We start from the raw sequence: 26121 nt of genomic DNA, 5'->3' as shown, positions 1-26121 counted from the left end.
TGACAGACATTTCTAAGAAAGGAGGAGCAGCATCTGCCTCCTCCCAACTTGACAGCTCTCCTATGAGCTGATGCAGCCCGCTGCAGACAAATGGATTTTTAATCTTACAGCAATAGTTAACCCCAGCACCATTTTTCACACATCCATTAGCAGCTGCAGTTCAACTTTGCCAACTAGTACTAGTATGAAAAGCAGAACACGCACAAAAAGCTGGAGGGCTGCTGACCACAGCAGCACTATGTTCTCCTAATAGCCAGATCTCCAGGGGTACAACATCCCCTGTCAGGTCACAGCTTATCAGCAGCACGTAGACCATGGAAAGAGAGGGATTAAGGGGGACCGGGTATACAATTTTTACTTTTCTCAGTGAGCCCAAATGAAAAAAGGGAGAAAAAAAAAAAAAACTTATTTATTTCCTGAGTCCCATTACCTGTATCTCTGCAATGTGTCCTGGTAGTTTACGTAAGAAAGGAGCTAAATTCCACAAGTTACTTTTGAGCTCTGTGCAAGAGCTTTCCTAATGACTGTCAATAACTCAAGTGACAATGGCTGACAAAACACATGCCTTCAAGAAGCAGGCCAGCACAGTAAGAACAGGTCACATAACACAGAAAACCAACAAAACATGACATCTCTGTTCGTTTTGTATTCATGGTATGACAAGACCACTCCTGCCACCACTGGATGACATTGGTGGACTCAAGTATGATGATGGGGTCTATATATAAAACACTGTTCTAATTCTCTCTGTGTGTATACATAGATTAATAAATAAATAAAATAAATCAGTATTAACTTCATTATAAAAAAATAAACACCACAAAAATAACCACAAGCCTTGGTGGCTAGATGATCTTTAGACTATTTTTTTCCAGCAGTTTGATTTGCTTTGTATGAAAAACTATAAAAAGCTAAAATCACAACTGAAATAGTGCTTTTAGCAATACAAAGGTGGTGCTCCCAATATCTGGTGTAAGAACTAACTCATCTCCTAAGGATTGTATCTTATTGAAAGTTGAGATTGTGTTGCTGGCACAGCTCTAAGGGGAGAATTTGGGTTTAAGAAAAATAAATAGCTCACGAAGCTTTAGGTCCCAACATATAGCTAATTCAAACACACTCCTTGCAAATTCACTTGTAAGTTTGACACCATTCAATTAGTAAAAACATCTTTAAAATTACTGGACGATCCAGATCGTTACATGTGCACGCACCAGGAAGATAAATTTGTTTTATAAGCCTAGACTGACCATTAGAGTAGAAGGTTAAAAACCAAATGCCCCTAATGCAAGACAATTTGCCAATTTGCCTGCTTCCATTATTGAAAAAAAAAAAGATTCCAGGAGATCTTATTTTATGGTCTGTGAGCTCATTAAATTGATCTAATTCATGCATTCCATACCTGATACAGCTCACTGTCTACTTTTGTGTCCAAGAATGCAAAACACACCATACAGAGAAGACTCCAAGACAGCAGTGTTATACAGTGCGTTTTTCTCCAACTTATTTTATTCACTCATCTCAAATGTTTTTTTCAGTTTAAATTAACCTCGTTATAGATCTTAGGACTGACATTAGTAGTAGCAGCCAGGAAGATAAACCTGTGGCAGAGTCCCATCTACAGCAGTGATGTTTCTAATAGTTAGCATGGTATGTTTATCATAATTAACCATGATCAATCATACCATATCCTGCTTCTGAAGTTAAAAACTAATAAGATTGGTTTAGACGGTTCTGCACCTCCTTCCACAACTATCACTATTACTTTGAATGTAATACAAGGAGCACACAGAACTCTGCTAAAGACAACAAAGACTTGGTCTTCAAAAAATACAAAAAAAAATAATTATTCAGATTTCAAATGTCAGGCCTGGAAATCCATACATCCAAGTCTCTAAATGTCAGTAAAAATCAGCCTCCAGTTTAAAAACTGATTACTAAAGTTATATCCATAAAAGACTAAGTCAATGTTATTCAGTTGAAGGAAATTGCATGAGAAAACTAACATCCTCAGTTGCATTCCTTCCTTACTAAGACTCTTAAGACTGTTGAAATAATGTGCAGTTTATAGTTCTCTTTGCTACTGAATACGTAAAGAGCTGATGAAGAAGAAGAATCTTACATCTACAATATGCTATAAAACTCAGGCACATTTCTGAAACAAACACTTGTATGTTTGGAATAAATCTTTCAACACATATATTCTGCTGCATAAGAAAAAGGTTACAAAGCATCCTCCAGAAGAACATTAAAGCTTTAAAGTACAAAATATATAATCACACAATACCTACTACCACGCTCTCAACAGCTCTAAGTTGTCCTTTCTCAGATCTCCATCTACACATCCAAAGCCTCCCACTAGCTTTCTCTTATATTCTTCAGTATTATAGTAGGACAGATATGACAACAGATATGACACCCTAAAACTTCAAATGCCTTAAATTTTTAAAAGGAAACACAGATAATACTATCCCATTATATTTCAATAAACATCTACCTGCTGGGTGCAGCTTTCTACCTTAGCCTTCTTGAAAAAGCGACAGCCAAAACTGGCTATTGATTTGAGCTGGAAGAAGAATGAGAGTTTTATAGAACTGAATGTACACTATGCAAGTAAACAATGCATGCTTAACCCATGGATTTAAGCATAACTCAAGACATACAGAGCTCATGTCTTCAGCTTAGCTTTTTCACACCTACGTAGCAGCAAAACAGCTAAGAGCAATTAGGCAGCATTACTGTTTGTTCAGGTTGAGATGGATGCATGAGATCTCAAGCCTTGCCTCGTTGTTTAAAGTACCTGAGAATTATGCAGACATCATGACAGGAGAGAGTCAGAATATGTATATAATTCAGCTAAAATACAGTAGCATGCTTCAAAAAGTCTCTCTCTACAAAACAAGCTAAATACAGAAACACTCAAACAGCAGAAGCTGAGGAATAAAGACAGTCCAAGACATGACACCGCTATGGTGAAAGACTGCACAGCTTAAGTCTGGAATTATGACCTACAGTGAGGAATGCCTGGGTTACTCTACAATAAACATGATATGGGTATTTCCTAACTGGTGGTTCAAGGTAAGATTGTTCCTCTCTTCCTGTCTTCCCTTTGATCTAAAACACTTTACTATATTCATGATTCAAACAATTCGTTACAGAAATCTTTTTGAGCTCTGTCAGTTAGTTAAATGAACTGCTTTCAGCTGGTTGGTCAGTAAGAACAAGAATACATCTTAAATTCAATTTAACATTCTATTTTTTTTTTCCTGAGACAACTAAGAGGAAATTCCTTAAAGAGCTCAGTGAAAAGTCAATTTTGGCTCAAAATGCATCTACCACCGTGTGCTGCAGATCATATTTGACATGATAAATTACATTAATTAGATCAGTAGAGCCTTCTTTTGTACCTCACAAACTATACCTACACGCTGGTACCACTATGGCACAAGCAAATCATGTTCATAGCTAAATAAAAAACCTATTGATATCTATGAAATATCAGCACCAGGTAAGCATTTAGAAGAGATTAAAAGTACCCTGAATTCAAAAAACATTATATACTTTTGGAGTACCTATAGAAAACAAGAGGTGTGAAAAGCTCAAACAGTACAACATCTGTACAGGGTGATCCATTCCAGAAAATTGAAGACAATCCTAACAAGTTAAAACTCAGCATCATCACTGCACAATAATAAAAAATGACAGATTCCACAGATTATATTTCCTGAATTTATTCTAAACTATGCTAAACTAAGTTCATGGTAACTGAACAACAGAAAACATCAAAAATAAAAATCACTGTTATAGTAAAGAAAGAACTCTAGAGCATTCTTAGACTCAAAAAACACCAGAAGGAAGAGGCAAGAATTATTCCTATCCCAGCAACTGCACCAAAGCATAGAACTCAGGTGTGACAAGATACACCAGTTCCCAAATCCAGCCAGTGGTTTAAGAAAACATTCTTGAATTACACGAATTTTACTTTTAGATTGTACTAAAATAAAACAATAGATATTTTTAAAATCACTGTATGCAGAACAAACATGTATTTGATAGAAGTAATTTAGACACTGTAATATATCACACTCTTTACATACAGGACTTTCTTGAACTCTGCTAAAAAGCATAAATGACAATTCAAGGCTGATTAGTTGCACAGACTGTGCTTCTGAGGAGCAAACAAAGCAGATAAGTTACTACCCTGATCTTTTCAGACCACAAATCTCTCTACAGGTATGTCTTGTTTGGGTAAACCTGATAAATAAATACAGTCTAGAGCCTTGCATGATGTAAATTAGTCATCTCACAGATCTCTATGCTGATTCAAAACCTTAAAATGAGACCAATTCAAAAACATTTAAACTGTCTCCTCACATACATTCTACACTTGTAACACAACAAAAAAACAGCAATGATAGTGGAGTAGCAAAGTTCTAGGCTGCAATGAGGACAAGCTCAAATGCACTAGGTAAGGACACAGAGACAAAGGAAAAGATATACTTATCTTTGAAGACCTCAGATAAGCAGGGATCTCCAGCTAGATACTACTGCCTCCACTGCGAACCATTAAACAAGGTCTGAGGTTTTTGGTCACTCCAGCACATTGCATGCACCTGAGCTCCCCTGGGTAGGCTCTGTCTTCCCACCTGGTGCTCAATCAGCATTTCAAGCCATGACTTAGCATTTCCACTACAATACCTTACACCCTACCGTTTCTCCCTTCCTTATTTCTTACCACCTTTACAGTAAATCTTGGGTCCAGTATCCTTTTGATTTTCAAACTAGTGTAGCTCCAGTTACCCTACCTGGCAAACACTACTCAGAGTACAGCAGATCTCTTTGACATTGTTTGAGTAACTACATGCGAACAATCACCTCTACAGGATTTTTTACTAGTCTGTTAATAACAGAGTAATTTGGCAGAAATTGTTTTCTCACTGTTTTTTGTTGTTGTTAGGTTTTTGTTTTGCTTGTTTTATTTTTTAATTCATTAGCAGTCTGTTCCTAAATGCTTGACTGTGGCTTACACATCAGGGACTAGGTCTAAAAGCACTGTTACTTCTGTTGTGGTCTTCCATTTCAGTGATATCAGGATCAAGAAGTATTAGGAGAGTGTTGAAGTTAGAGCTACTATTATCAGAGGTTGCTCCACACAAATCTTTATGCTAACTTATTTTGTGATCTAAATTAGGCAAGTACTTGTTGCTTTCTTACCACCTTCTCGTTTCCCTACTTCACTCTCACTACAAGATTCAGCTCTTTCCCTACTCTTTAGTATCCTAACTTCTTTACTGCAGTGGTCTCCTTGGTCCATTTTCTGACAAGGAGTATGTGAGCAGCAAAGACATGAATGATTTTCTTATGGGGAGCATTAAACATACAGTATGACTATTAATTTTGGGTCTGTTATCTTCCTTGTCATTATAATAACCACTTCCCATGCCTGCTTAACAACTGTTAGGTTTCGTGGCTCGCATTTTTTATTTCTTAAATTACCATCTATCCCATTACATTCCACACCCATTGCCTCAGAAAATTTCAATATTCCCCTACATTTCTGAAAATAAAACTGAAAAAAAAATTGCAGTCCTTTACCAGCTACTTTAATTTCCTAATCATTTTATAATGCACAAATTAACACCATCTGAGTGTCTTAACTTACCTTGAAGGTTTCCCTGAGGCTACACTGAAACAGGCTCTCCATAAGACACAAAGCGTTCAAGTACGTCCTAAAGCTCTTAGCACAAGATCCTGCATGCCCGTGGTACTCAGCAGCTCAGTGTGCTACCAAGCACACTGAACAGATTTCAAAGGAAGTTCTGCTGGTGAAAGGCAAAGGCATACAGAAAGCACACTGCTGACATGTACTTCCATACCCAGTTGTTGCACAGGTACAGCTAACCCATCAATTTCAGAACTGAGTAATGAAAGATTACAAAGGAAAGGTAATATTTTAGTAGAACTACCACTATCATTTTTTTAATAATGCTTTTCATAGTTACACATTAAAGCTATGTTCATGCTACCATCACGAGCTATCCCCTACATAAAATGATTTTACTAGATTCAGGATTTTTGTGTCACAGTGACAGACCTAACGTGGATATTACTTATTAACGGTATATTACTTATTAACGTGGCATTATAGGTATGAGGCAAGCTGATAAAGAAAGTGCTGTTGTAATATAGCCTGCTCATTAAGTGAGAGGTAGTCGTGCACTGGAACACACATCAATATTCTGTGGCAAACATTTAATCATCTGAATGTTTCACAATACTCATGATTGCCAAAAGGGAAATGCTTAATACTTGGGAAAATATAGAAGAGAGCAAGTCCTCTGGTAAAAGGGGCAATCAAACTCCTGTGTGCTGACACTAATTAATGGACCATCCTTGTTTTCAGGACAAACAGACAAAATGTATGGAGAACAAAGTACCTACCAAAGATTAATACCCATATTACACAGAATTCAAGTCTCATGAGATCCAATATATTACCACTTTGGCTCCACCAGATATTTTACTAATACTCTCCTACTGAAATTAGGCTTGGAACAGAAGTTTACCCATCATCAGGAAGATAAATCTCACCTGTATGAGATAATGAGAACATAAACTGAGAAGCTCCAGCAGCTGCAAATGACTCCCAGCTGCTAGCACATCCTGTATCACCCCTGGCTCCAAAAGAATCTGTAAAGAAGAAAATGGAAGGTTTGTCATGTCGACAATGCTAGAGATTTTTGATAATTCAGACATTTTAGTCTACATAAAGAACAGAAAGAATGAAACAAAAGCACACAGAGAAATCTTCGCAAGATGGTTAATAGTTTTTAGAGTTCACTTGAATTGCCCAAGGATTTGTAAGCAGATTTTCCTGTAAGAATTCATAAACCATTCTATTCTTTAACACAAAATGCTTGTTATTTATATAAAAGGAGACTTTTTAAAATAACAGAACATTTTTCAGTTGTATGCATGCACGCTCTATGTGGTTGTTTCCATATATACTGATAAACCAGACCAATAGAACTGCCTGAGGAGTCTCCAGAATTAATATTCATGTAAAATATACACACTAGAAACACCCCTCCCATTCTTCATGGTACACTACTTCATAATTTTCCTAGCCTCTCTCTTTATTTTACAGGACAAGGCTGTGAAGGCACAGAGTGAGCATGCTGCTGGGGAAGTGCCAGAAAGGGCTTAGAAACCAAGACTGATTATCCTGTCACTTCCTCAAATGAAACTCGTACTCATTTCAATTAAAATCACGCACAGGCAGCAGCCAGGATAATTGGGCCTCAGCTCCTAGCATGCTGTCTTGGGGTCAGCTTGTTAGAGCATCCCTCTCAGGACACAAAAAGTCTTTGAGAATACAGACACTGGTCAATCCCCTTGAACAGCAGCCATATTACAAACCATCTAAACCACTATTATTTAAAGATAAGTGCTGTTTCATCCAACAAAAACCAGAAAAGGATGAGAAATATTAATTCTTCAAAGATATTTCATTTATTCCATCTTATGCTTATTTCCCCTGGCAACTTTGGTTTTACACCACATGAGGTCAGTCTCTCACTGTTCCACTGGGAAGTAAAGCTTTTTTCAGATCCTTTTTCTTCTGCCCATACAATTTAGTTTTGACACACAGTATCACTTAAGTATCTCAAAAGCAGTGAAGTATAGCAGCAGAGGATAGCACACAAAAGGTGAGATGCTGATCTGCAGTTTTTTGCAGTTAAATTGTTTTTGAGGGAAATTAAGAAATATGTATGCATTTTTTCAAGCTAAATAACTCGAGTGACCTCCAACATAATCTGTATCTTAGGAAAAAGAAAGAAAAGGATTGATACTTGTTTATATCAATAATTTACTTAAATTTATTTCTGGTGGTGTATGACATGCTTTAAGTTTGTGCAAATCCCTATGCATTCATACTAAGTTTCAGGTGAATGTGTATGTAAATTACATCCAGCAAAACAATTTATTTATGTAGCTAGACAGATGAGTAAAAATGTTGATGTAAATGAGAATCAAGCCCAGAAAAATGCAGGCTTTTGGCTGATGCTAATTAGGTGGCTATACATGATAAGAGGTAGTCCAAGGGAAAGACAGGAAGGGTATCAGCTACAAAAATATCACCAACAGGTACAGCTAAAAAACTGTGCAGCACCACAAATGATTTTCAAGTGAGAACTCAAGGTCAGACTGACAAGAAAAAAAAAAAAAAAAAGCTGTTTAGACCTTAGATCTGTTATTCAGACAGCATTTACACTGAGCAACTTCTGTCATCTGAACTGACTGTACCACTTATTAAATGCCAGCCACCAGCTAAGAACTGTTAAAAACACAATATAAGAGAAACAGAACACTAAGCAGATTAATATCTTGTAGGCATAGACAAACTATATTTAACTGCAATACCATGAATGTATTTTAAAGCTACAGCAATCCATTTACAAACAATACGGGTAGCTTTATGAGATGAGAGGTAAGATGAGAGGCAAGGAAGGTGAGTGGTTACTTCTTAGAGGTGATCTGCACAAAATCAGCTACAAAGTTCATTTCAAGGTGGCAGAAAACATTTTTTTCAGTTTTTACACATTTCCTACATCGTACAAGATGTATTCCACTGAGATAACATATCCAACATATTTCCCAAGAAAGATGAACGAAGTCTGTTCAGTCTCTTCACAAACTTCACCTTGAATAGAACTATTTGAACTTTTATTAAATACTCATTATTCAAATGGGTATTTAATGAGCCAACTACACTAATTTACTGTCAGCAAACTGATGCTGGGGACACCCATAAGAAAGGAAAAAATACTAATTAAGAAGGAAAAACTATATTACAAGCCTTCCATCTTTTGAAATCAGGGCAATTCACAACTATTCCATGCCTCAATTTCTATTAATACAGACATTAAATTTCTTTTAATCTCCAGCATAGTTATTTATTGTATCCTATATATGCAGTTCAGATTAATCTTAATAGTAAATGCACATAAATACAACCATTTTGATACCATAACAACACAGGGATCAACTCTCCTCTCTAACTCAATGCAACAGCTCTGAGGTCTTTGTAGGAACAACTAATTGAAAGTCAACAAGAGGGAAATTAAGACCTACTTTGGATTCACAGCTTCAAAATTGATCACAAATTATTTTTGTGGAAACAAAAGAGAGAAGCTTAGTCATTTTCCCTGTTCCATACTCAACCCAACAGTTACGAGGTATAATTATCAGGACAGAAACTTGGGAGTAATGGCAACCATCAACTCCAGATAAATTTTGCTATAACCAACACTAAGACATGTGCCTTTATATGAAAAAAGCCATCACAAGCCTGGTTTCTGTGCTGTTTCTATATAAAGATTAATTAGATGCAATTCATGTTTTGCACCTGGCTGAACCTTACAATCTAACTTCTATTCAAACTTTCTTTCTGAAATTTCTGAAAGTTCTTTAGGCTCTCAACTTTTCCCTGGCCTATGATGCTACCAAAGAAAATCAGCTTAACCACCTTCTCGCTATATACTATGGGCAGATCTTTCAGATAGCCTTGGTAGCTTACTTTTTCAAGCCCTTGGTGTGACATATTGCTTATGTTCAAACTGATCTTATGCAAAAATGTGGTGTAAAGCCACATGGAAATGCATCTGTTTATGCTTGGTTGATGTACCAAGGAAAACTGTTCTTTAAATGTAAGAATTAGAATCATTTATAAATTAAACCTGAGCTTCTGAAGCACAGTAGGTTGATTACAGACACAAAAACCATGGTCACATAGCCCTTAACAACTTCCTTTTCATCTTCCTCTGGGAAATAGTTCTCAACTTATAATTTATTACTTCTCCATCCATGTTTTTCCTCTTTCCTTCCCAACTCACCTTGCCTAGTCTAATACATTTTAGGAGTCCAGATAGTAAGCCTTCATAAGAAAGCTAACTGGGATCACACATCTTGCCTCTCTCTTCAGTGTTTTCTCTAGGACAATTCCTGGTTACACAAAGCGAATAGTGGGTATGATTTCTTGAGATAAGAATCACTGTCCTTTCTCAAGGACAATGCTGGGGCAAATAGTCATGCCTCACTTCTATACAGCTTGAACTAAGAACCTCCTTTTATTCTTCCTTTTTTTTTTTTAATAAACAACTATTCAGCATAAGCCTACCAAAAAATTGCATCATTATAGCAAAGAGGGAAGTAAAAGGTAGAAGGCAGTGTGGAAGAAGCCTCTTTGAGTTGTCCTTCCCAACAAATGAAACTTACAGCCTGAGAAGGTAATGTCCTATTCCACAGTCAAATCCTATGGAGTCTCACGGGATTTTTATCTGGAAAAAATAACTAGATCATTCAATCTATTCCCTTTATACTGTTGGCCATTACCCTTTAAGAGTAAGGAAATACATAACGTCATATCAGAAAGTAGTAAACCATATGGAATTTAATGCATAAAAAGGGAAGAAAAAAAATCTTAAAATTCCTGACAGTCTAATGCCATAGAAAATTCCTTCTTGACTCCACTTGCAGTGATCAGCATTTCAAACGAGACAGGCATCTAACAAAAGCACCACTTGTTTCTCCCCTCTAGAGTCCATTCTGCATGCTTCAGAGCAATCAAAAACTAACTTTTCTTTTAGAGCACTTCAGAGCGCATTTCACTCACAGCCAGTTATCACTTTGGCCTGTCTCACAGCTCACTGGTGTTTCACGTGAATTCTGTACTTCCCACATCTTGAGAAGGACTGCTTTAAAACAAGGCAAGCAGGGCAAGAACATTCCAGCGTCCTGCAGGCAACAGCTCAATGCATGGGCACATAATGTTTTATAATACTTACTGCAAAAGCCAGCTGTCTCATTAGTCAATATCAGAAAGAATCATGGCCAGCACTTCTCTGATACTTACCAGAGTATTTGTCCAGAAAACTCGGAGAAAGTCTGTGTTAAATGCATGACATATAAACTAAGACTACAAGCAAATTCACTTTTTCATTGGTAGCATGTTTCAGAACCTTGATTACTTCAGCTCTAGGTAAACTGCCTCGTCCAGAGCTTTGTAACTTATCCAGAACAAACAACATGAAACACTAAACTTTCTCTAAAAATAGCACGCTGAGTAATTATGTTCCATTTTATTCTAAGCCTTCTAGACAATCTCTGGTTGAACTGCAAATCTGAGACATAGCAGTTGTAACATAGCACTACCTCATGGCAGCCTACAACTCCTCTAGAGGGTAGCAGGAGGGCAGCCCTGACCTCTGCTCTCTGGTGACAGCAACAAGACCTGAGGGAATGGCATGGAGCTTTGTCAGGGCAGGGACAGGGTGGGTGGTAGGGAAAGGTTCTGCACCAGAGGTTGGTGGGCATGGAATAGGCTCACAGGGCACATGGCCCCATACTGCCAGAGTTCAAAGAGTGCTTGGACAACGCTCTTAGACATAGGGTTTGAATTTTGGGTGGTGCTACGTAGAGCAAGGAGTTGGACTTGAAGACCCTTGTGGGTCCCTTCCAACTTAGGATATTCTATGATTCTAGGCTCAGAAACAAGATTATCCTCCAGTTAGCCTGAATTCATATATTTTAACTTTGAAATCACATTGAAAATGATGTTAAAACAAATATTTTCAATAAGATATAGTCCTTCTGTAGATATATTTTCAAAGACCTTGGTATGTTGCCCCAGGTAGAAAAGAACATGGATATCTGAAGTTAACAGGCAGTTTAACTGAAATCTGTTATTAATTTTTTGTCGAAAGGCAACCAGTTGAACTACCAGAAAAAGGAACTGGGAGTCAATTACACAGGAAAATCTCCCACCACAATATAGCTTTGCAGTACATCTCATCCACAAATGAGCTAGAATGGGCTTAGCAGAATAAGAGGTGCTAAGAGAGCTTCTTCCCCTCAGTCTTAACTGAAAATGGCAAGTGAAATACTGGTTAATCACTAGAAAAACTGCCACTATCAAAAGAGGGATATTTTGATGAGAGACGAAAGGCATCAAAGCAATTATCAGGAGAAACAGTTGTACTTACAAATGTTTATTTGTGCTATTTATTTACTACTGAGACCTTTGACATTCCTTGTTAATGGAAGAATTTCACAGGAAAAAAAAAAAACAAAAACAATCCAAAACAACAACAATAAAATAAGTTCACAAAGGAGCAGTAGGATAAAATTTAAATAATGGTAATTTTGTGTGTATGAGTTTGAAAAGAAAAATCACCAGATGTTTCTCATATTAATTCATGAAACTTGTTTGATAAAGCAATGTATCTGTTAGAGGATTACAGTGTGTTTGTTTTGTTTTTATAGTGAATAAAGGTTAAAGTTGGTAAATAAAATCAGTAAATAACAGATTAAATGAGTAAATTACTCATAAAGAGAACTTAAGAGTTAGAGTAATCTTGAGAGCAACGGAAGATAATAATATACTGACTGCTTCTGTGGTAATACTTTGTGAGCAGAAAAATAAAATTTGCTGTATTTTTTTAATACATAAATAATGGAAAAGTGATGTGAAAGAATTAGCTAAGAACAAGAAAAGTTTAAAGCCCATCTTTGAATCATTACATATGCAAATTTTTATGTGGCTTCCAAGAATTGGAAATATTTCAACATTCTTTCTGTAGAAAGTGTGTAAAGCTGCACTAATCTTGGATATCTAAGAAGATACATAGCATGATCTACCCCAAAAATTTGCTTTTGAGAAAGAGCTGAACATAAACCAGCCTTTACACTAGGGCTACCCCTCTGATTCCTTCCTTCTTCCTTTGTTGATTTAGAATAATTTTATAACTTTTTATTAATACAGAAACAAAATAGTATTGTTTAGAAAAAGAAAACAGAAAACTGACAGTTAGAAAAATGGAACTGCCAGGAGGATAACTATATATTAAGACTCATTAAGCTGCTGCTTTCCCACATGGCCTTTGGAAAGTTGTTTGCATCAAAGGATGAAATTATTTTTGAAGAAAGACATTAAAGTCAGTGATTACTTGATTTTGTTATGCACTTTGATGTTCTCCATCAAAATTCTACCTAAATGCAAACTGTTATTTATTACTATAGATTAAAGACACATAATAGAATTTAATTACAAAGAGAGATCAAAGTCTGCAAAGCATTCCAGTACATATAGAGCTCCAACTGTATGTTTGTATTTTTGTTGAATTAAGATCACAATCCTCTACTGCAAGTTAAAGTCAGTGTTCTTGCACGATTCTTCTTTCTTGAAACAACAGCAGAGTACCTCTCAGATTATTCAAATGACAGTATTATTTAAATAAAGTATCAATGAAAATGAAGCAGTTTGCAGGATCTAAATTTGAGGAAGAATGCAAGAACCTCATCTAAAATAAGGAGCCTCAAAATTTCAGTTTAAGCCACTTATTCAGTCCCACTAGATTTAACATTCTCTAAGATTCTGTCTTCAGCACTGAAACTTTTCAAATGCCCAAAGGTTTTCTTCTGATCAGAAGTGTATTTTCTTGTAATGAGGAGAGATTTGCCATCCAATTAAACCAGCTTATTCATGGTTTAATTGGATTCCTTGTCTCCAAATGAGATTATGGTTACATAGAAGAAAAACTCAAAAACAACAACAAAAAGACAGGAAGAGCAAACAACAGTGCTTGTGACTCCATAACCTAGACTCTTACTCATTACCCAGTGGTTGAGACGGAAGGAACTGTGAACTCCAAGCTCTGCTCCAAGAGCTGTTACCTGCTATCTTATTTGTATTTCATCCACTTCCCTTTCCAATGCACATCTAATATTTGCAGAAAGCCCTGCGAGAAGGAAGGGTGAGTAATCTAATCACTGAGATCGCTACCACCTTGAAGTAAAAAAAGAGAATGACTCTAGTACCCGTTTCTGAAGAAAGGACATGGCCAACTACAGCAGGGAAAGAATCCTTTCATTGAATTGTGAGTATGTGGACTACATGGTAAAAGTAGTAAATGCCCAGTCCACCAGGGAATGTATTTAGGGCATAGTTTTCTTCAAACTTCAGTATTTCCTCATTTTCAGCCTCACCTGAAAAGACTGTAGGAATTAAGCATGTTACACTATTACCATTCATCACAAAAGCTTTCTTCTTGAAGATCAGACATTGTAGATTCAGCTGCTAAATAAAAGAGGGATGTGAGAACCATTCCTTAATGACGATGTTATGACCATGACAGCAAGGGCACAGAAAAAAATGACTGAGATCTCTTATTAGAAAGAACAGCTATGATGGTGACACAATTCCAAAAGAAAAATCATGCCTGCAAGTCCTGACATGATCTGAAATCTAATCAGTGTAGGTATTGTATTCAGGCACTGTAGATTTGCAAGAGAAAAACAATGCAGATAGGTTTGAGGTTCAAAATCCTCTTGATGCAGAAAACAAGAAATGCCTTTGTGAAATTCATTGTGGGAATAAGAAACTATTAGCTGCACTTTTTACCTTAGCCTTTTGCAATTCCATATAGCACTTGGGAAAGAGCCTGCCAAAGGGAAAGCATTCCACCAAATAAATCTACTGTATTTTTGCTGCTGAACAGTTAAGTAAGGGGAAAGGTCACTTTTACCCAAGATTTCATAAGAGGATTACTGTGAGTCTACATGCACAGAATATGCCACTGAAATTATATTCAGTATTTTATCTTATCTTTACTATTCAGGAACAAAACCAAATTCTACTGCTACTCCTCTTGCAACTTTTTATTCATTTCTATATCAACATTTATTTATTTGTTGTTATATGATAAGGGCCATAATAATGGATTAATTCAACTGGAATTCTGAAATTATTTAAATTTAACTTTCTGCTGAAAAATCAATTTTCTTTTAAAAGCAAAAGATTTACAACAGTTATTACAAGAAGGCTTCAGCAGATAGGACAATAACATTGTTAATATATGTCCATAGAATATCTACTTCAGCAGATAGGACAATAACATTGTTAATATATGTCCATAGAAGCATTTCAAATTTAAAAACAATAACATAACAATGTTAGAGTTGCATTTCTGATTGCAATATCATGCTAAAAATTAAATGTGTTAATTTTGAACATTTTAAACAACTGCAGGCATCAAATATTACCATCATGCAATATTGAGTACTTCCAGCAGATGTCTCTGATGAACTATTTTACACAGAAAGTTACATTAAAGTTATGTTCCAATTGAATGTAAGTTTAGTAAAATATTTTCAAAAGTAAATAGTGAAAAGCTGAAATTATATATTGGCATACGTGAATTTTGGGTTACAAAAAAAAGCCAGGAGGAAACAGAAGTAGTTTGCAGGCTCAAATTAAAGATGTGTGGTTTCACAACTCTTGTGTAAGCATGCAATAATCCAGCTATTTATTAATAACCTTTATTATAACCTAATTACTCCCACTCAGTATCTTGAAACATAAACATTGACCAAGATTCTATTAGTCTGAGTTAGTACATAAGCAATGCTCAATATTTATAAACCAAGTGCAAGAAGAGAATTTCAAGGATATAAGGGAAAATTCAATACTGCATTTTCATATATCTGCATATCACTGTGTTGTACTTCAAAAACATCTTTTGTAAGTAAGAGAACTCCTGAAGAATTCATGTTATTTCTCTGTGCTTCAAAGTAGCATTCAATGCATCCAATAGAGCTGATAAGAGTGCAAAACATTACCCTATATATAGGACATATATGAGTCAGGTGCTTTTATTGTGGGTTTTTGCTGTTATCATTTGGTTGAGTTGTTCTGCGTGCTTGTTTGCTTTTGGGGGGTATTTTTTGTTGGAAAAGGAATCAAGTAGGAGTAGAAATAGGAGCATCACTTCACATTCTCCAGTTCTCCAAAGTTTCATTTAGACTCATGCACTAGTAACATGATATGATATACAATCTGCTGTCATAAAAATTTCAATTACAAAAAAAAAAAAAGATGCACAGTACCTATATGCATTTAGAAAGATAATTGGATAATGAGAAAGTAAAAGACCGTATTTCCCCTCAATTATATAATTAGTCAAGTACAACAAAGGTTTATAAATATTTATTATTAGAAAAAATGTCTATTGTATTTTTTTCTCTCTTACTTCGCAAATGGATCAACTCACATTAAATTTTTATGAACAATCAGACCACCACAAAAAGGGCATATAAGCCCTGCGTGGTTCACTGCCCAGATACAATGCACACATACATGTTTTTACTGGAAAATCCCTCTATGGGTGGGGAGGAAGAACAACAACAAACAAACAAACTACTCACTTAAACAATATATCCAAAGTAAGATCTGTTAAATCAAAAGACCTTGCATTGGGCAATGCACAAGAACAGTACTTCTCTAAGGGTGGTCTTCTGTTTTTATTGCAAATTGCTTTAATTTCTCTCTCTTAATCTTAAGAGCTGCACAGTACCTGTCCAGTATATGCAAAGTCCAGGGCTTGTTTTAAACCTAGGCTTGTGACACCATGCAAATTCACCTCATCAGCTTCACTTTCAACCATGCAGAGACTGAACATTGCCTAGGAAAAGAAAAGAAATGTTAACAATTAAAATTAAAATAACCCCAGTAAAGTTCCAGGAAAAACAGGATTCATTTTTCCATCTTCACTAACCTTTGATTTTCCTTGGATAAGAATTCTAAACATCAGACTTGTGAGGTAAGAGTGAGATGTACATCATGCTTCCAATACTACAATTTACCAATCAATCTTGAAAGAGAGTCCTTTTATCAATTAATACATTAAAAAAAAAAAAAAACACCTTAATTTGAAAAAATTGAAACAAATAACTTTGGTCCATGAGTATATACTCCCTAAGTAATTTAGGCAAAATCAATGGGAATAGTCTCACACAAGGCATTGTTCAATAAAAGTGACAAAGAACTGGCCTCAGGGGGAAAAAAAAGAGAAGAGGGAGAGGGAGAAGTACAAACGTCATAAGAACTAATAGTTATGGCTATGAATAGTATCACTGTATATAAATATAGGAATTATAATAAACCACATGCAATTACTTGTATAAGAAAATGAGACAGTTACAATAGTTAATACAGTGATTCTTTCTTATAATAATCCCCTCCAAATAGCACCTCAGACTGGAATGTGAACAGTGTTAAAATCAAGTTATTAAAAGAGGAGTAAGGACAGAGGTGCAGCCACCTAAACCTACAACTGCTCTTTACTTACTATTGTCCTATCTTCTCAGACTATATCAATACTCCAAAAAAACCTACACTAAGGTTATATTAGACTTCCCTGCAAGTAAAACTGAGGAAAGCAGTTCCTTTCATCAAGCCTCTCTTTGAAGATCATCAGCTTTCAGTGCATCCCTGGACTGAAGCAACCTTGCTCATCTTCTGGATCCCCAAGAGAAATCTTTTCCTTCCCAAGCCTGACTTTGCTCTGTACTCTTTCCTCACCCTTGTAGGGTCCCTATTTATTGCTCCTTCCTCCTTCCCTCTCCAGCAGGTCATCCCCCCACCTGTACTGATGCATGAGGTTGTTCTTTCCCAGGTGCAAGACTGCCCAGCTCTCCAGTCTGTCCAGGTCTTGCTGAATGGCAGCACAGCCTTCCAGTGTGTCAGCCACTCCTCCCAGCTTTGTAAATCAGCATACTTGACATTCACCTTGGAGAACTCCTGTAAAGGAGCACTTCCAATGAACTTCTATATTCATACACTCTTCTACTTTTGTGGTTATTCTGACTGATACCTGCAGAAGCTGAGACAGTCAACAAGCACACTGAACTGCATATACATAACCTGACGCCAAGCACTACTGAGATTAAAGGAAAAAATAAGCCTTATCCTAACAGTTCAGCGTGTCATTCACTTAAACTCAGGCAGCTTCTTTCAAGAACTGAGAATTTAATGGAAATAACTAATTTCTTCTGAAAGCATTAGTTCTTTCATCATTAAAATACCATAGTTTGACAAAAAATCTGCTGCCTAGAAATCATCCAGGATAAGCAAGAGTGATGTGTATCATATGGTCAGTCCTTGTATTTTCACTGTTCTTATTTCAATGAAGTGATATCAGGGTTTCTTCCACAATGGCAACAGAAATGCTGAATAGTTTAACGGCTTTATCATGCTAACTCAGGCATGAAACAGATGTGTGTGTATATATATATATATATATATATGTGTGTGTGTGTGTGTGTATGTATATACACACATATAAACAGAGCAAGTTCAAATGCTTTTCTAATTCCATTAAAAATGTTGGACATTTCATTGTCATTTAACTGTAACAAGAGTTCTAATAGCTACTGTGAGGCTTCAGGGTTTGCCAGGAGCTGCAAGGTTCCCATCAGCCATCTGCTCCCTGTAAAAGCAGACCTACAGTTTTTGTCAGGAGGAGAGAATTTGAGGCCAAAAAGCACCAGTTGACAACTAGCCTCACAACAAACAAGGGCAAAACCCTGCCCTGCATCCAAGACCCTTAAACACTTTTGGGAATGCAGTGCCTCCCAGCACGTCTGAAAATAATGCTTCATTTGCTAATTGCAAAGGGACAATGACAACTGTCAGTTTCATCCAAAGCCATCATCTGCATACTGGGCAGGGTTAATGGTAAAATAAAGAAAGTACTGATCTACTAATGCTTATTCTTGGGGTTTCAGAAAGAGCTATTGCAAACCAAACTATGTTTTCCAGAACATTTTCTGCATGACTTTATTGGGGTTACCAGTTGTATGTTATTTGAGACAGAATTACTTCTAACACTAAACTGGTTACTATTTTAGTTTGAAAATATTTCAGAAGTCAATTGAAAGGACTGCATATTTATTAGATAAATTATACTACAGTATGATAAAAAGGAACAATTGCAGGATTTCTTTGTCCATTAGAAGTAAGCACATTTAATCTTGGTAATGATTATCATAGTATAAATCATGCTCTCATAAAAAAAGGATAAATAAATTTTACATACTAAGCCATCTTTATATCACAGTACAAGACAGACAACAAAAAGTGCAATACAAGATTTGAGACAAAAATCACACCAGATAACTAAGTCATTTTACCTTCACTAAGCCTTTCAGAAAGGATTATTTGTTAAGCATGAGCATATTCCCAGTAGTTTTATACTGTGTTACTCACTATTCACAAATACCATGGTTAGGAGTTCTGATATTTTTCATTAGCATACAGATTCTTCCTTAGATAAAGAATCTGTATTCACCATACCAATGAACAATTATTTTTGGATGTATACATCCCATGTATTTAAGCGTATTATCAATATGCTTAAAGTGTATGAATCTGTGTTACAGAGTATGTTCTGCCTCCTGGAAACCAGGAAAGGTGTTTAAATTCTTGCACAAGAGTGCAAGAATGCTGTACATAAAGCATTCTATGCCTCAGCTGTTGCTATCTCTATTAAGTAGTAATATGAGGAACTAATAAAGAGAAATGTTGTGATAGGTCATTTTTTTTCAATTTTACCTGTGTTAGACTGGAACAGAAAACCAAGGGCAACAATACGTAGTTTACTTAACAGTCTTTATCTTCCTTTTATTTATTTTTTTTTTAATGCAAAATACATGGGCTAGGTCCTGGTAGAGAGTGCTGCTATGTGGGTTTTGCAAGATTGTCTGAAAATTATAGTCAGTACCTGGACTGGAGCTAGAAGAAAAGGAATTTTATTTACATTTATTTTTAGTAAAATGTATTCTACAATTCAGAAGCATCCCTTAATCATTCTGAAGCTCCTTAAAAGCTCTTCTAGAATCACTTACATCACTGTATGTATAGGTTCATCCTTTGTTGTAAAGAGTAATTTGACATATCAGAAATTCATAACTAAATATACTATTTTGTATAATATTTCTTTACCACATCAACTCCTGAATGAAGAGCAAAGCTTCAGCACACACCATGCCTACACAGCCCTTATGGTGTATATTTGCATGCCTTCATTGCACCCATTCACTGGCAGATGACCTGCAGGAAGCTGTGAAATGCCTGGTGGTATAGGAGCCTGCAAGCTCTGCACTGCATTAACCATCTGCACACTGCCTACTTGTACATAGGAGCCACCTAAAGACACTGTTGTTACTAATAAATATTCTATTCTGATCGAAGACTGAATGCCTCATACAACCTGCTAAACTTGCAGATACAAAGACACTCTTAACAGAATACCATCTGTAGACAACGAATCACTTCTGTGATGAACTGGTACGTGTTTTCTTTGTTGGCTTCCTAGACTGATGTTTGCAAGACTTTTCTACTGTTCAGCAGCAATTCTCATGTCCTTACACATGATTTATTGCTAAATTAGTAAACTCAGCAGCACCAGGCTGCTAAGTAAGACCATGTCAAGCAACTAACCACAGCGCTTAATGTACGTGGCCTCCAGCACAGCCCTGACTCCCCTTGCCACCCAATGCTCTACCAGGCAAGGCCAAGGCTGCAGCCCACGAGCAAGATAGCTTAAGTCATGGCATGCATAAGGCCAAGCTGCTTGCAGAGGTTTGGTCATATGGACATTAATTATGTTTAAGGGACAGAAACTAACTCCTTACCCATCTTATTTACTAGTATAGACAAAGTCTAATTGAGCACCATGTTGTCAGAACTGCAATGGCTTCATGTGCCATCTGCTACAAGGAGTTTGTTTTTGTTCCTGCTATGCTCTGAGTACTTTGTGGAAGATCTTGATAGTATCATTTATTTTTCAGACAGCATTGCAAAAGAATTTAACTGCAAGGTCTGCAATGGTCCACAGATCATCCACGTTCAGAAAATAGTCTCCAACACAGTAGAACGTAATGCTGCTCAGTGATCCTCAGTGCCCTTTACCAGTAGGCAAATTTCCTTCTCAGTCTGACACTTTAAATGTTTAACCTGGCATGAAAGAAAGCTGTTCAGTCATAGGCAGAATTTCAGCTCAGAAAGACCAATCTTTAATTTGCTCTACTGAATATGAATGTTATAGTTATAACTGTAAAAACACATGATCATTAAAGTTTAGCTTGAGTTATGGTTGGGCTGTCAAACTCAGATTTCAGATGCATCTCTGGAAATACTTTGACATTCTCTGCGCTTAAAGAGATCCATCAGTCCTACTTCTAATGCAATGCTAGTAGCCTACTTTGTTTTTTCCTTAGGTACATTAAAAATAGGCAACAGAAAGAACACCCCAGGTGGATGGTGTAAGTGATAGGCAGATAAGAAAAATAAGGAAATATATAATACTTCATAAGTGCATAATTAGAAGTCAAACTTATCAGAAAAAAATAGATTTTCTGGATAAACATGATGTTAATTATTTTACATTATTAATTTAATTCAACAATACTGACAGTTCAAAATTTGTTTTAACATATCTGCTTGGATAAAACAAAACCTTTTGAGAATGTCTCCATCCTTCCTCCAGGACAATCATGAGTGTGGATAGCACCCAAGCTGACAATATATCATCAACTGATATTCCCTTTTACAACAAAACCCACTGGTGAGAGGATTCATCTTTTCTCCCAGCTCCTTTAAATCTCCAGGCCTAGATCTGTTACTCAGGAAACAAGTGAACATTGAGAAACATCAAGTGACTGCTTAAATATTGGTATTAATCTGTTTATTTATTTATGTCCAAACTTTAATCAACTATGCCAGTCTCTCTAAAGGAAAGTGATCTTCCTGCCATTCTGTAGCAATTGCATCAAAATTCAGTGATCAACATGTACTCAGACACAAATGGTCCCAGATAAGCTTTAAGGGGCTACAAATAGGATGGACCATTTTCTGTGGAGTGAGAAGACTGCTGTAGAAAGAGAAGATGGGGAGGAATCAAAGCCCTTTCGTCTTGTAATCTAGGCCTGAAACAATATCAGAGCTAGAGAACTTCTCAAAAAAATCACAGAATTATAGAATATCCTGAGTTGGAAGGGACCTGCAAGGATAATTGAGTCCAAAATACATGAACCTTGGATAAAAATAATCAAACAATATTTGACAAAAGCAGCTCTCAGATTCTTGAAAATTTGACTTTGAAGTAGCATAGAAAGCTGGTGAGCCTTTAATAAATGGCATATTTGCAGTTTAACCAGTTTGACATCAGCACCCAATGGCACATTTGCAAAACAGCTTCCATAGAACATAAAATAAGAGGATTTCAAAACTGAGTGACACAGAACAACCAACACAGATGCGATAAGAACTGATGTAGCTGGGTAGAAGGCCCTGAGTAAATGATGCATAACACAGTCATTGGGTCTAACTTCCCATGCTCAGTACTGTAGCAACATGTAGACTCCTTCACAACATACAACTTTAATATAGAAATATGAGAATAATATTCAAAATCCCCCAAAATACAAATTACTGTCAAAAATGGTGAGGGACAATATTATTCCTTGCCTTCAGAGTCACTTTCTTACCCATTCAGATGATCCATATCTGAGAGAGTGGTGAGCTTGTCCTCATTTGTACATGACATACATAACAAGGTTATATATAAATAATATATAGTATGTAAATATATTTACACATAAATATATAAACATACATTTAAATACATGTTTAAATATGTATACATTTGAACACTGATGCAACTTCAAACAAAATAAAGGAAAATATTTGAAAGACAGCTAAAAGTTTTAGTTAATAATTTAAATCTGTATATATAACCTGTTTGACATTTAACATGTTTAAAAGACAGTAATAAAGTCATTAAACAAGCATTAATATTATACATTATGTAAATACTGGATAGAAAAAAAGTTTCTAAAATACTGAGAAACTTCAGAGAAATTGAAAGCGAGTTGTCACTGTAGCCTAGAATAACAGTATCTATATAGATAGGCAACTGAATCAACAAAATTAAGTGAAAGTGTTCTGTGGGCATTCAATATATAGAAATAGGTATGTATGGACATCAATTTACAGGATGTAGTGGGATGAAATATCCTAATATCCCTTTTATTTTTTGGAGACCAGAACTACACAAAATATTCAACGTAAGGCCAAACCAAATATCCTTTCTATTCTGTAACTGAAGAGGAAGCCTAAACAAATAGCTTAGCCTAGATAACTAAATTAGGTGAAAAATTTAATTCTAAGAATAATGGGTTATGTGAACTGAATCGAGGAATACAAATTGAAGAGACAGAATTGAATTGTTTCCTTTTAGCATACTCATTTTAGAACAGAAGAAATTCAAAAGATGGGTATTTCTAGAATGAAATCTACAAAACATAACAACATCAGTTCACTGGAAGGTATTTGGACATGTTAGTTTCTTTCATGTGACGAATATTTTTAAGAATCAGAGACTTCTTCCAGTTATCAGAATTCACATAAAGTCATTTCAAGTTCAAAAGACTTAAGGGTATGTGGGTCTTTAAAATGGTTGCAGATCACCAGTTATGAAAGGCTGAATCCATCCTTTCATTTGCCCATCTTTATTTTCTTATGCTCATCGCTTACTGCAGCTACATCAGTCCCAACCAACTCTTGTGAAGTCTTCCAAATGGAAGATGTGCAATTGAACGCTTTAATTTTTGCCTTCAAGAAATACTTTAGGTACTCTAGGAATAAAGCACATTGTTTCAATATCTCAAATTCCCTCAGCAAAAATGCAGAGACAGTCATCTTTACCTATTTTTCTTTGATTTATTTCTAAAAATAACTTTCAAAATAAACCTAAGCTTTCAAAAACCAGAAAGTAAACTGAATCAGTTCACAGTCACCCAAAAAAACATTTCCAAATTTTCTGCCTTGGTGCTCTCAAACATTGTTTTGCTAACTATCAGCAGCACTAGTTCCACATCTACTACATCAAAAAAAGCACCTTGACTTCCCCCTCACTAACACATAATTCTGAACAGCATAACTCCTGCTTAACCACAGTGTTATCAGACACTCAAGAAACAGTTATTAAGTCTAATTAAGTTCTAGTAATACATCAGAATCATCGGAATTAAAAGCTGCATTCGCCATGATGTTCATAGGATTTCAGCAAGACCAGGCTTGCTTTGCACAACACAATGAAAATATATCCCATTCAGCTTACTTTGTCACTTTTTATCTTCGACTCTAACTTTGCAACCCATGTACCAGAGCGTGCCTTTACCTTCAGCCGTTTTTCTCACATGGCTGTCCAGAAATCTGACACATTCTTAACAGTAAGAGTCACAAGCATTTCCTGCACTTCCTCATAATCACAACCAGATAGGGAGAATGGAAAGTTGGCACAGAGCAAACTAGCATTCTTGTAGTTCCTTTCATTGCAACACACTAAAAAAGATGAACTAAAAAGGATGTCAAGGTGAACTAACAGAGAGAGTCTCAGTGCACATGAGCTAACTCTAAGTATAGAGTTGTCCTTTTCTTGAAAAATGATCAGCTATATTCTAAGTATTCTAGACAAAGGTCAAAAGTTATAAGAGAAAAAAACCTTATCAGTCTTACCCTGAATTAAAACTTAAATATGCCATCCTAACAAGCCCCTTCTATCACAGAGGCTAAACTTTTCAGGTAAAAAGCAAAGTGCAACAAGCAGCTTGTTGTATTATCTAGTTTAACTAACTTTTCTTACTCAATTCAGAAACATGTCTGAAGAAAACAAAAACAAAAAATAACCCACAAAAAAACAATGGCATGTACATGTAGGAGCTAAAAAAGCAATTCTGAAAATGAGTGAACATCTATTCAGTCTTTCAAGCAAATTAACTGATGAAGAACAATAATCAGTGTTATTGCCAAATTTTTCATAGCTTTCTGCACTGAATTTTTAAGGTAAGCAACACCATTGAGTATTGTTTCAGAAGAGAAGAATTACCATCTCAAATTACTATCTCCACAATTCCACAATGATAACGCTCAAGGTCTTCTCAAAATTATCTTAAAACAGACAGGCATCTTCATTAAGTGCAGTGTTTTATTCAGATTCATTTCCCATGGCATATTCATTTACTTTTATGCTCATCTGTTGCACATCTTTTTCTTTTCAGAAAATTGATTGTCCTTCTCTGATGCCTCATAAAAGCTATTGGAAAAGTAAAAGAACACTTAAGAAATCTTGGATCAGTTTCCTACACGGCTCAGGGAGCTCAGTTACAATTTGATATCTCAAGATTTTTTTATTGCATGCATAATCTTAAGCCTATGAAAACTCAAAAAGCATCAGTGAAACAGCTCACAGTCTTAAATTCTTCCTTATTTAGTACCTAAGTCTATCTGTGTACAGCTTATCCAAAGTTACAAATATCCAGTCCCCATACTATCTGTTTCTCCTAGGAACTCTTTCAGGCCAAAACATTCTCCTTTGTGGTTTGTACTAAAAATAGCACCTCACTGTTCTTGTAACAGTAAATTAAATAAATAAATCATCATCCATTTAATCTCTTTTGTACTATCCACTCCTTTATTAAGCTTTAGTTTTTCTTAACTTCCAAGTACTAATCCTTCATCATGTAAGCAATGTTGTTTTTCCTTTGCTGTTTTTACTTATCACAACAGCAACAAAAATCATACAATTAATTAATCAAGATTCTACTTTCACAGATGACAATGTCTGCACCAAATATTAACCATGTTGTATATATGTAACATACATTTATCCAAGTAATCAACTTAATAGGTGAACATTTCCTTACTTCATGTGAAAACATGGCTTGTTCTTCTCATAACTAGTGTGTTATATTTTGCTTCTTTTTCATCTAATTATAAGCTTGTCTGTCCTAAATCAATCATAAGTCATGGCCTCTGGAGTCTCCTGTGCACTGAAAAACAGATCCATCAACATCAACTGCATGAAATATGATTAAGAGGCTCATTACATGATTCTTCTGAACTAGTTCTGTACAAATTCTCAGCAAAAATGTCACATAACGTCAATCATTGATAACTGAGCCTGCACTAATACATCTGCTCAATGATATCTATCTAAATATTTTTTAAGCATTTGCTATGCCACTAAAATGAATTCTGTAAAATGAAAAGGTCAGCAATAATTCCCAGTTTATGGGAATATGTAGTTAAAGAAATTAACAGAAATAAAAATAAAATAAAATAATTAATAAAAACTAAGCAGCAAAAACACAATTTTATAGACAGTACTGAAGGCTCACATGTTACTGTTGGCAAAGTAAGTACCACTGAGCCTCTGGTGC

General features: G+C 35.8%; 1 protein-coding gene across 1 annotated transcript in view; it reads right to left on the bottom strand.

The window, feature by feature from the left end:
• KLHL32 (kelch like family member 32) overlaps positions 1 to 26121 on the bottom strand; it is an 86986-nt gene that overhangs the window by 49317 nt on the left and 11548 nt on the right. The window contains exons 3-4 of the mRNA XM_065731042.1: positions 16413 to 16520; positions 6592 to 6690 (exon numbers count right to left, since the gene is read on the bottom strand). Of these exons, the coding sequence (XP_065587114.1) occupies positions 6592 to 6690; positions 16413 to 16520 (207 nt within the window). The remainder of the gene's footprint in view (positions 1 to 6591; positions 6691 to 16412; positions 16521 to 26121) is intronic.

Source organism: Cyrtonyx montezumae, unplaced genomic scaffold, assembly GCF_038088225.1.
Source record: "Cyrtonyx montezumae isolate F1298 unplaced genomic scaffold, pur_monq_1.0 scaffold_13, whole genome shotgun sequence".
Taxonomy (NCBI): domain Eukaryota; kingdom Metazoa; phylum Chordata; class Aves; order Galliformes; family Odontophoridae; genus Cyrtonyx; species Cyrtonyx montezumae.
The sequence above is the reverse complement of the archived record's forward strand: the minus strand, read 5'-3'. Positions and strand labels throughout refer to the sequence as shown.